Below are 13,276 nucleotides of genomic sequence, written 5' to 3' on the forward strand. Positions count from 1 at the left end.
AAGGCTAATGCAGCATATTTAATCTAATGCAAACAGATTAAACTCCAGTCTCCTTCCAGGAAGACGCTCACACACACACACACACACACACACACACACACACACACACACACACACACACACACACACACGCACACACACACAGAATACTGTCAGTGAGTAAACCCAGCCATTGGTCATTGGCTGTGCTGAGAGAAGTTTGTTTGCATTGGTTCATTTTACGGCTCCAGCATTTGAGTCAACATTCATCACAAGAAGAAAAAAAGTAGCACACTATGGTGTAATGTGTCCTCTCTTCAGTTTTTTTAGAGGACTCCAATGTAAAGTGAGGCACTGGAGCACAGAGGGCTCTGAAAGAAGAGTTAATTTGATTATTTAGTTAACTCTGAGTTAACCCTCTGGACTAATAATACACTGTTCATTACCTGTAAAAATATATGTGCCATTCATGACACGTGTCAGAATTAGATGTGCCATATGTCTCCATGTCATTACTCTGCCACTCATGCATCAGCAGCTGGGACTCATATTTAGTGTGGGAGTGAACCATTTTGATCTAACCAGTGACCTTCAGGCAGGCCTGCTACTGCTGAACCAACACATGCACACACTCATGGGAGTAATCAGAGCTTGTCCTCTGGAGGTCTGTCCTTCTCCGTGACCTTCAGGACATGAACTGACTGAGCATGGTCTCCAAGACACATCACAGTGACATGGTGAAATATCACAGTTAAGAAACTGAAAAGGGCTCCAGACACTAGATATAAAACTGAAGGCTTAGTGATTTTGTTGGTTTTGTTAGGGACCTCTCTGGGACCACAATATGGCACCTTTTTTTGTTGTTGTTTTAAGATAGCCTTGTTGCATATGTTCTGTTTCATTTTTGTTCTAGTCTTAATGATGTTTCCATACGGGACTACGCCACGGGTTTTCAACCTGCGGCTCTGGAGCCTCATGCTGCTCTTTGACTCCTTTGCAGTGGCTCCTTGTAGCTTGAAAAAATCTTATTGAAATAAAGATGTTTTGTTTTTCTTACAGAGGGAATTGATGGTTAAAGACACTGCCACTAAATAAAATCTTTTTTTTTTTTTTAAATCAATCATTTTTGCATTTTATCAAAAAAATTCAACCTTTTTCTTCATTTTTACATTTTTTTAAGTTAAAAACTTTTACTAAAATTTTGCAACTTTTTTAGATCTAAACTTTCTAAAACTTTCTTAATTCATGCATTTTTTTATTTCAAACTTTTTTGTATTTTTTTTTATTTCAAACTTTTTCTTAATTTTGCAATTTTTTTTCAATTCAATTTTTTGCTAAACTTAGCAATTTTTTTAATGTTAAAATTTGTCTTAATTTTGCAACCTTTTGGAATTTTCCACTTTTTCTAAATTTTGAATTTTTCTCAAGTAGTAAAGTTTTTCTTAATTTATGCATTTCTTTTTTTTTTAAATTTCAAACTTTTTCTTAATTTATGCCTTTTTTTAAATTACAAACTTTTTCTTTATTTCTTTATTTATGCTTTTTTAATTTAAACTTTTTTAAATTTTGCAATTTTTTGAATTTCAAACTTTCTTGATTTTTGCAATTTTTCTCAAAAATTCAAACTTTTTCTTAATTTTTGCAATTTCTTTTAAATTTTGAACTTTGTTTTAACTTTTTGGGTTAGGGACTAGTCTAAGCTGAAGACTTCTTTAAAATTTATTTTGATTCTGACTAGAGCTACCCTGCATTGTGTTCACACTCAGTTTTATTTTCTTATCCTTTCTAAAGAAAAAAAAAATCACATATAGCTCTGTTGCATCTTATTTATTTATTAATTTTTTTTGTATTGATTAATAGTTGTTGCACTGTTAATCCTGACACTGCTGTAAAGCACATTGGGTGGTGGTGCTTTATGGTTATAGTAAAGGGCCATAAAGATTAATAATAATTGATTAATATAAGATACATAACATAAGGCTGTTTAGTCTGTTTAATCACTCATTCTTTTTGAAGATATTTAACTTTGAGGTCTGTTATGGAGGCCATGGCTGACTTGATTGACAGGCAGGCACACTCCAGCTGTTAGCACGGCGGCTAAATTCCAACCTCAACCCTGCCTTTCACTACGTGGACCGAAAGTTGGCTTGAGGTGGCGTTTCCAATACGGCAACCGCCAAAACTCTGCCTCAGAAACAAATGAGCGACAGAAACCAAGAGGTTGTGTAATTCTGTGTTTGACAGAGTTCCTGAATGGGTTACAGAGAGGTCAGTGAGAAACAGAGAAACACATCAGGCTCAGTACACTGCTGCACCCGGACCACGAGTACACTGATCACTGGTTGTAATGGAAAAAGTTGGAAAAATCTGGAGGGCTGAAGCTCGAACTGTCAACAGAAAGAGAAACTCAAACCTCAGCCTGATGCTCAGTTTTTCTAACTGTTGGCAGATCTGGTGATTTATTATTATTATATTTTCCAAAGGCTTATAAAGAAGTCAAAACTGGAGTCAAAATTAATGCCAGTTTTTATGAATGAGACGTTTACAACTGATGCAGGGTAGCTTGGACTTAAACTGTGTGTGCTTTTATTTCTCTTCACAGCATAAATTACCAAACACATTCAGAGGAACACATGCTTTATGAGTTACATGAATATGTTTGATTGATAAAACCTGTTATTGTCTCTGAAGTAGCAAAAAGGATGGATTTGAAGTTCACTATCCTTTGCTTAAAGATGCTGTGAGAAGGATCAGTTTTAATTGGACTGCAGTAGCTGGCTATATGTAGTGCTATCGGCAGCCTGGTGCTTCGACGTATCTGTAGGCTAACGTGACAACAAGGAAACACTGTCAGTTTGTAAGTATTTAGCGCAACTGGCAGTCTGTATTTTTCAGCAACAAATATCACACAGCTACCTGTGAGTGTCTGTGTAACCTGCAGTCAGAGAGGATCTCATGCAGCGTCTTTGAATCAAACCAACTCCAGGGAGAGGGGCGGATACTTTTGAGGTTTAAATGTAAGGCACAACTAGCCGAAAAACAACTAGCTGAAAAAATATTAGAGAAGAGCAGACTTAAAAATAAGGGGTTAATCTGGAGAAATTACAAGTCAGGATCAAGAGACAGGGTTAAAAAGTGGGAGAATCCCTTCTAAATCAGGAGTGTTGGCAGGTCTGTCTGACCTGGCTCGTTCAGCCAGACACAGGACAGGAGCTGCAGATTTAACACATGCTAGTCCAGAGCGATCTGTCAGGTTAAAACAGACGTTTTCAGGATGGGAGTGCAGACACTACATTAACGTAATAGATGGAAAAGGCGAGAACAGACGTGAAAAAAATTAAGTAACCCAATAATTACTTTCCCTGGTCACTAATTACATTTCTGATGGAGTAATTCTGTTACTACTTCAGTTACTTTTTGGGGACAGTAATAAGTAACTATAACTCGTGACATTTTTTTAAAGTAATTTTCCCAACACTGGTGATGTGTAACGTTAGTGAATCATGGGTTTATGTCCTGCCAGTTGTCTACCAATCAGAGCTAACGTAACCTCACTCTTCATTTTATTGATAGACTCTCAAGTTTAAACAGACCACTGCAGAATAGCTGCTGACTATGGGTTGGAATGAACATTAGCACAAACAGTTTAGCACTTTTAGCCTTTAGCTCGTGCTCTATCTCTGTTTATCTTTCTTCTATAATTTTTTTCTCTCTCTCATTCAAGCAGTCTGGTTCAGTTCGTCTTGGTACGGCGCACATTTTGTGGCGTTTCCAGTGACTAATCCCAGGACAGATCTCCTAATAACCTAGACAAGTCGTCCCACTCTTTGGGACCCTTCTGTCTGGGTGCCAGACTAAACTGATCAGAGTGGAATACACTGTGTTGGACTATTATTTAATTGATGCAGCTATCGGCATACACACCGCCTACCACCAGGGGGCACGGTTGGCTGTGGAAACAGAAACACAATCCGGTCTAACCGATCCAACTTGTACCAAACCGTACTGATCTAAACCAGACTGCTTGGTGGAAACAGGGCTTTAGGCTCCAATGTTCACCATCACTTCTAAACTTCGTCATAGAGACTTCGACGTGCCAATCCAGTCCTGCTCAATCCTGAAGTAGCATTTTAAAATAACCTTTATTGGCACTGATAATCTCATTTTAAAGTCTGGATTATGATCAGGCATATATCTAGAGGAAGACTTCTTCAAATTACTTTGAAACTCCTCACAGCTCCTCTAAATCAAATTACTCGTGACTTTAAGTCTGGCGAGCATTTATTGAATTCCCTCCTGAGCCTCAGAGCAGTTGTAGAAAGTTTGCTTTGGCTGCATTTAAAGGAAACCACTCTGAAATTGCATTTAAAGGGAATAAACTTTGATTAATATGTCCATCCTTAGGATAAACCCCTGCTGTCCAATTAAGATGACATTTGTACTTTCCAGAAGCTTCAATTTAATCATGATTTAATTCAGATGAAAAAAAGAACAGACATTCTTGAACCACTCCTTGATAAATTCTCTTTAACTGCTCTTGTTTTCCCAAAGCGCAAGGTCAGTTTAGAAATGTCTCATGTTTACATCAGAGGGCTGCTCCTATGAGACTGTACACCCAGTGTGCACGAGGGTTTATTTGTGAGTACACTTCACAGATGGTTAAGTCTGTATTTACGTCTCGTCTGGAGATTTATTTACCTTGAACGGTGAATGAACTCATTTAATGATACAGCTGAAAAAAAGAAACTTGTCTAGTGATGTGTTGGTGTGGTTGGATATTTCTGTTCCTCCTCTTTGAATTCTGAGGTGGAGACAGCACATCTCATCATCCAGCTGTGAGCTCTGAATATGACATATCATGAATTAACATCCTCTGTCTGCTTTCTCCCACAGGTGTGTGTGCAGTGGGTAAACCCATGTGTCTGATGTTTGAGTACATGGCCCACGGGGACCTCAACGAGTTCCTGCGCCGCAGATCTCCGTCGCAGTCCGTCCGCACCCTCAGCCGTGCCAGCCTGTCAGGCCGCAGCTTCTCCTTAGAGATGGAAGCCGTGTCCCTCTCCTGCCCTGAGCAGCTGTCGATTTCCAAGCAGATCGCAGCAGGAATGGCGTACCTGTCCGAGCGCAAGTTCGTCCACCGGGACCTTGCGACCAGAAACTGCTTAGTCGGGGAGGAAATGGTGGTGAAAATCGCCGACTTCGGCCTCTCCAGGAACATCTACTCTGCAGATTACTACAAAGCCAATGAAAATGACGCCATTCCCATTCGCTGGATGCCTCCAGAGTCTATATTCTACAACCGCTACACCACAGAATCAGACGTGTGGGCGTACGGCGTGGTGTTGTGGGAGATTTTCTCCCATGGCATGCAGCCTTACTATGGCATGGGTCATGAGGAGGTTATTTATTACGTGCGTGATGGTCACATCCTCTCTTGTCCGGAGAACTGTCCTCTGGAGCTCTACAACCTGATGAGGCTCTGTTGGAGCACACACCCATCGGACAGGCCCAGCTTTAGCAGCATCCATCGAATATTGGAGCGAATGCATCAAAGCACGATAAGCGCCAACGCTGAAACTGAAGCTGACTGCTAAAAACTGAACTTCTATTAAAAATGTTTCAGTGCACAGAAACTTGTTGGAACCTGAAAACAGGACATTTTCTTATCACATACACCCCTTTCTTAATTAAATAGGGTCTGTAGGAATTTTCGTTACTTGTTAGTAAACACAAATTCAAACTGGGTTTCTCCTCCTTGGATCAGTGTCAGTGTCAGCGCACACCCACTGCCTTCGATCATGACTACTGAACACATTCTGTAGCCCAGGGATCTGCAACCTCTACCTTCAGGGGAGCCACAAAATCTACTTAATCTTCCCAATAAAGACAACAAACTGTGTCGAACTCTAAAAAAACCTTTTTTTTTAATTCTTAAAATTGTTCATGTAATGTCTTAGTTTTTTGATTTAATATAAATACATTTTCAAATATTGAAAAAAATAAATAAATCTAAAAAAAAATTGCAAAAATTAAAAAAAAATTGCAAAAATATTTTTTTTGTGATTTAAAAAAATTCAAAAATTTGTTTTTGTGATTTAAAAAAAATCAAAAATTTATTTTTGAAATTTAATTTGCAACAATTAAAAAAATGAAATTTAAAAAATGTGCAAATAATTAAAAAAAAAATAGAATGTACATTAAAAAAAATAAAATTTTGAAATAACACTTGATTCTGATTACACATATTGATCATATTGCCCAACTCCTCATTTTTTCTTGATGGCTATGTCTTGCCATATATCAAGCATGTATATTAAGCCGGCACATCGTCAGTTAAATAAATCCATCCACACAGAATTAAAATCTGTATTTCCCTCCAAGATTCTCTTTTTAGTCAATCTCTAGATGTAGTTATCTTCCCAGGGCTGTAAAACTTGAGGTTAGCCACAGGTGCATGGAAAGTTGGTGGGCTGTTGATGTTGTAGGAGGTGTAGTACAGCGATGGCAGGCTTTATTGACAGATGGGATGAAGATTTAGTTCAACAACCACCTGTAGCACTGTGTTTCTATATGGGAGAGATGCACCAGAGCCATGCACCTGACTTAGCATGGTAACACAAGCTAATCACGGGTATTTGACACATACCTGGTTAGCAGAAAGCTAACTTGTGTAACTCTTTGTCCAGGACTTTTCTCCAAGTTCCAGAAAGCACGTGAAAGTTGAGCCAAGAGTCACCCTTGTTTAGGAAAAAGCTTTATGTGTTTGGCGTTTTGTTTCACTTGGGTTGTGTTTTTCTTCCTCCGTGCTACATCTACTATCGTAGCCACTTAACATAGCCACGTCCAGCAAAAAAAGGCCCCAAAACCACCAAGAAATCAACACACAGGCTGAGGAGGGGGTTCAAGGCAGACACAGACACTGACACATATGTAAAGAGGCCCAGAAGTGACAATTGAGCAGGACTATTCCTGTCAAAGCTGACTTTTTATTTTTTAGGAAAACCCTGCAGACTCTACCTTTAACCATCATTAAGCCTTTTTCTTTACTTTTAGGAAATTGTGTCTTGATAATGTGACACTCATCTTTTCTTTATGACATGATGGGAGGGTCTGAAGCATGCAAGACCATAAACTTTAACGTAACAGATCCAGATGTAATCAATCATTGTGATTCATTTATTTCATGTTAAACTGTTGAATTTTTCTTCTTTTTGTCTTCACTCTGAGCTGTCGAGCAGTTACAAACAAGGTGACAACAAAACACAATTTCTACTTTAGTAACCGGATGATAAATATTAATTTCACTCCGATTCCACAGTGGCACACACTCACTTTAAAAACATTACTGTTGATTGTTTTAATAGACAAGCCGCGATTCCATTTTCTGGGCATTTTTATGTTGAACTATTTTGTTTTCCATGGTTTTGTGTGTTGTTGATTTTTGTCTTTCAATGAAACGTTCAAATATTACTTAATATCAAACAACTTTGCCTGACAAGTCCTGGCAGAAGTCTATTTTAATGGTCAACAGGTCCGTTAAAAAATATGGCTGTCATGAAAAAAAACAAACAAACAAAAAAGAAACAATAGGGCCAGACAAACTTGTACTCTTTAGTAAAGTATGAATAAAGTCTCACTTAAAAAGAAAAAAAAATCTAACGTAATTTGCTTTTTCCATTGGGAGATTTTTTTTTTTTTTTTTTTTACATCACAATCAATCTCACTTTTGACCTTAAAAAGACTTTTATCTGGACTTGTCAGGTCAATGTGGCTCATATGAAGTTTCATTTTTTTTTTTTTTATAATTGGACAACACTTGCTGGATTTTGAGTTTCATTTATTCTTTTTTTTTTTTTTTTTTTTGAGAGTTGTGGTAAAATTGTCCTTGATTAAAAAGTCTTCTCATTTTGCAATGAATAGAGAAAAAAACTGTATATAAGTTAAGCATAATGTAACCTGTCACAAGGGGGAAAGTTGGACACAAATGCGGACTGAGGGGTAGGGGGTTCTGAAAGTTACCCCAAAGGGGTAACCGCTGAGGCCAGGTCCACACGTAGCCGGGTATTTGGGAAAACACTTATATTTTTATATGTTTACTCCTGTCATCCACACGGAACAGCAGCTTCAGGCTTCATCAATAAAAGCAATGTCTTCTGAAATCTCCGGCTAAAGTAAAGATTTTGGAAAACTCTGATTTCATGGTTTTCATTGGTTGTCAGACGTCACAACTGAACGACAGGGGCTCATTCTGATTGGATGGCACTGGTTTTACGTCTGGAAGACACTGCCTATTGGTTTGGCATTCGTCCAGCCACACTCACCGGCAAATTTGTTCGCTGCGTGTGGACGAAAGTATTTTTAAAAACCAACGAGGGGGGGACACTCGTTTTTTAAAATACCCGGCTACATGTGGACATGGCCTAAGATAGCAAGAGGTCACAAGAGTGGAGGAAAAAGGGAAATAATACTGAGCTGTTAAGCGGGATAAAATAACAAAACCACAGGTCAGGAAGTTGAGAAACGAAACCACCACTGCCCAGGAGCTGAACAGAAACTAAGCAGAAGACCCTTCAGACAGAAAGGAAACACTAAAGATGCCCAGGTTTGCCTTAAAGAAAGAGCTGGGAAACCACTGGGAACTGTTGAGCAACCTCTCACTGTCTCTGAAGGTGAGACAATGAGCCGGTGCCAGGAGCTGGAGCCACAGGACTTAAATAAACTTCCCTCAGCTGCTCCTAATCAGGAGCAATCAGGCACTCACACACACTCAAACACACCTGAACCTGCTCTGAGGTGATTGTCCCAGAGTCTTGGAGAAGCCTCACACTAACCCTGCTAACAATTTAACTTTCTGTCCGGTTCAGCTTCTTCCTTCTCTGCTTTTTTCAACTGGGTTGAATTTCAGCTGCATTAACAATATATTGTCCTTTTTTTAATGAAACTGTCTTGACTTTATGACTGAAGTTTTTATGAAATGACAAGCTGTAGAAATATTTCAGACGAATGTTAAACTTCTTTAAAAATCAGGTGTGATGTGAATCTTACATTTGTTACACTATGTACAAACTAAAGTTTAACCTGTCTCATTTCTGTTGAAATATATTGTTTGTTATATGCCTTTCAAATAAACATGAGAACTAAAACCTTTGTAGGATTATTTACACAGCTTTGACAACATTACATTTTCTTTTTTGTGTGTTATTACTTTTCTAAGGGTTACAGTTCATTTATTTAAGACTCTGTGAGGACGTTATGAGTGTTCTCCAAACAGTCTCTTTTTTAAACATGAGCATTTTCCGATTTTTCAAAAGGGTTATTGGTGTTGACATGGCCCTTGCGCAACCGGGTTATTGCTAATATTCTGAAAATGAAAGGGTTAATGACTGCATGTAAACACACTGAGTGTTGATTCCCTCCACCAGAGGGACCAAAGGAGTAAACTGAAGCAGGTTTGATCTGTAGGCATCAAGGCTCAGGGCAGTTTCCACCGTACATTTCTTCCTCTGTGAAAAAAAAAAAGGTTGTCCTTGTTCCACATTCTTGAGTGGAATTTGTTGAATTTGAGGATGTGTTTTGTGTTTGTTTCCATCCGTCTGTGTGTGAGGACGTCTCCTTGTGTGTGTGTGTGTGTGTGTGTTTTTTGAGGATGCCTGATATAAACTGTTTAAAGTAGGCAGAGGGAGTCCTGTGGATCAGACAGCCACACTCCCACTTCCTTTGTGGTCTTCACCCCCCCTACAACTTCTGATGATGACTCTGTCTGCACCATTTACATCTCTTTACCTCAGTTTAATTTTTTTCTTTTTAAAGTTTCTGATAGTCAAGATAGAAATACTTCACATTCAGAAGCACCATATTGCTTTTCTCCAATAGAGGTGGGCGGATTGATCCAAATATTGATACCAACATTGGTATTGATATCCAATGATACCAGTGTAAAAAGATCGATACTCTAGTTCTTTTTTTTTCCTTCATGCACTGACTGCTGCGGTTTTATAAAAGTGGTCACCTGATTGTGTCTGTGTCGCTCCCTGTCCTGATTTTTAATGATGCACCATCATGTGGATCAGCAGCACCAGGGAAACAAGCAAGCAGACTCTAAAAAAATAAAAAGAAGTTTGTGTGAAATTTTTATAAAAATTTGAAAAATTAAAATATATAAAAAAATGTAAAAAAAATATAAAAAGAGACATTTAATTAATTTGCAAAAAAGAAGAAGATTTTTTTGCAATTTAAAAAAAAAAAAATCATTTATTTTAGATTTAATTAAATTGAACTATTTCAAAACATTTTAAATTTTCAAAATTGTGAAAATTATCCAAAAAAATTAAAATATAATACCTTGAAAAAAACAAAAATTTGGAAATAATACTTGAATCTGCACCAGGGAAACAAGCAAGCAGACTCCAAACAAAATAAAAAGAAGTGTGTGTGGAATTTTTATTTAAAAAAAATAAAAAATAAAGATAAATAAATAAAATATATAAAAAATGTAAAAATATAAAAAGAGACATTTAAATAATTTGCAAAAAAAAAAAAAAGCAAGCAGACTCCAAAAAAAAAAAAAAAAAATGTTTGAAATTTTTATGGCATTTGTTCTGGTGAGATAATTCTTTATACCTTACTATTTAAAAAAAAAATGAGTTCAGTATTGTGGGAACTTTTGTTTACTTGATAGAGATCTCTCTCAGATTCATTCTGCAAGCATGGAGCATATGGCCCCAGCCCGCTTGTCCACCATGAAATCCAGAGCCTTCAGTCACTCTGCTCCCCGTCTTCTCCCTCCCACTGGACATCCATGACGTTAGCTGTGTCCCAATTCAGGGGCTGCAGCCTACGGAGGCTGGATTTGAAGACTACATCACAGCGGTGCGTCGGAGGCTGTCCCAATGCTGAGACTCCTCCAAATGCGGCCGACGAATCTGTCCTCCGTTTCGGGGGCCGCGAAGGACGGGTTTGGTGAATCCTTCATAGCCTCACATATCCCAAGATTCATTGCGTATGAATGCCGAACATGATGGACACGGCCGAACTCCAAAAGGAGTCCTGATTTATACAGATATGAAGGATTTCTGGCAACAACTATGTGATTGTGTTTCTAAAACGTGAAAGAATATTTTGTTTTCTGTGTGAAAATGTGTTGTTTGGGCTCTTTTCAAGTAATATACTGTGGAAAAACAGTTCTTTATGAATCTTCTCATTATTATATAAAAATATGTCCATAAATGTAAATTCTCTTGGGAAAAAACTTACTTGGAGTTTTTATTTATTTATTTATGTATTTTTTTACAGGGAATTCACAAAAGACATTAAATCATTTCAGCAGCTTTTATTTTATACTTATTTATTTATCATCCCCCCAGCACTTGATCAAATGTTGAAAATGTACGTTGTTGCCTTACTCTCATGTAAATGGTAGATCTATACTCTATCAATAGGGATAATAATAATACAAATGATGATAATAATAAAAATGATGATAATAATAATAACAACGCAAAGTAATAAAAAGATAGTAAAAATCATCCTGTTTAAATGTGAGGTTTTGGTTTACGTGTGTTTAAAAGTAATGTAAGCCTGACAGGTGAGGGCGGTGCTGTGTGACGTCGAGGGTGACAAACAGGAAATGCTTCGTAGACCAGACCGTCTCAATTCAGTTCGGCCTTTGCGGTCTTCGCAGGCTATAAAGGCCGGGTCCTCCGAAGGCTACAGCCTCCGTAGGCTGCAGCCCCTGAATTGGGACACAGCTATTGACTCGACTATTTTCAAATCTCGCCTCAAAATCCATCTATTCCGCCTGGCCTACTTAACCTGAGTGTCCTCCATCCATCTTATCTGATAAATCAATTTCTTTTTAAACTTTTATCCATTTTTATTGTTTTAACTTTTGTTGAAATGTTTTTAAACTATGTTTTGCATGGCCTCGATATAAAATATTTTATCATTGTTATTATAATATGCTAACCACACCACCGTGCCCGTGAGGCATGAGGCTTCAAAGTCGGGCACAAATCTAAAATTTAGATATTTTCAACTTTGTTGAAAGAGAGACTTTCACAAATGTGCAGTTGAGGCAGCCTCACTATTTACATGTTCTTTTAGTTTGTGATGGAAATCTAGAAAAATTGATAAAGCCATAGTATTGTTGGGGTGTTGAGGTGTGACCTCCAGCTCTCCTAACGAGCTCTAACTCAGCTCACCTGTCCTTGTTGCTCCCAGCTGCTGCTCATCAGCCTGGGGAGTCTATAAGAGGAGGATCTTTCCCTCAGTTAGTGTGTGACACCAGAGAGCCAACACCTTCAGTTGGTTTCCTCTTGGTTTGTGTGATGAGTGTTTCAGAGCATGTGTGTGTTTGTTGAAGTGGCAGATGGGGTCTTGAGATGGAAAATCCCAGTATCACCCAACTTTATTCTCCAGAGAAAATACATTTAGTCATGTTTAAAACATCTCTATCCCTACTTTTTCCTTTCTTATCTGCAGCTGCAGCCCATTTCACTCTCTTTCTCTCAAAGAGCTTTTTCCTTTGAAATGTTTTTCTTACATTGTTACGCAAAGTTTCCCTTTGCAGATACTGAGGAGTGACACTCACTCAGACTCAACCATTTGTCTCTTTTCCAGTGAAAGGTTTATCTGGATGAACTCACTAACCTTCCCGCTAGCTTGCAGCAGAACTCTGAATGTTTTGGATAGCAGAAGCTAACACTGATGAAGAAAACACTTCCTGATGTGTCATGATGATCTCCTCACATGAAGCATTGATATTTAGCGTTTCAAAGGAAGTGTCCCAGTTTTAAAACATCAGTTCCTGGATATCTTGGCGCTCTCGGCTCATAATGTCTTGTTGACTTTTCCATGTGTCATAAATCAAGCTGGTCCTACCTTTTCCCCTCATGCTTTCACCAAGCAGCCGTGCACGTGGTAGGATAATGTGAGCGGGGATGTATTTATCATTCAGCGTATCAGAAGTCAAACACTCTGGGAACCACAGAAAGTGTCCGTATTGACATTGTGACAAAGATGTCACATCCCCCTCACTCAGCAGCGGCACACAGGAAGTTCCTGTGTGGCTGAGCTGGCTCCGTTTGGCCGACGCAGAGAGCAGGAGGAAGCGTGGAGACGTATATCAGTCAACTGGAGGCTAGCACTGAGAGGCTGTGGAACAATAAACATACACACTTACACCAACGGGCTCACACTCACACACACAGGACATTCTTTCCTATGAAAACATTTGGCCTCTGTTATTTAGCCTGCTGCTAAAATCATGAAACACACAACACAAGAGCACTTTTCATGA

General features: G+C 38.4%; 1 protein-coding gene across 1 annotated transcript in view; it reads left to right on the forward strand.

Annotated features, from left to right (window-relative positions):
* musk (muscle, skeletal, receptor tyrosine kinase) overlaps positions 1-5,573 on the forward strand; it is a 40,924-nt gene extending 35,351 nt beyond the window's left edge. The window contains exon 17 of the mRNA XM_074690949.1: positions 4,873-5,573. Coding sequence (XP_074547050.1) covers positions 4,873-5,573 — 701 coding nt within the window. The remainder of the gene's footprint in view (positions 1-4,872) is intronic.
* Positions 5,574-13,276: the final 7,703 nt, after the last annotated feature.

The sequence above is a fragment of the Halichoeres trimaculatus genome, unplaced genomic scaffold (assembly GCF_033239565.1).
Source record: "Halichoeres trimaculatus isolate MK-OKI-2021-1 unplaced genomic scaffold, fHalTri1.1 fHalTri1_scaffold_16, whole genome shotgun sequence".
Taxonomy (NCBI): Eukaryota; Metazoa; Chordata; class Actinopteri; order Labriformes; family Labridae; genus Halichoeres; species Halichoeres trimaculatus.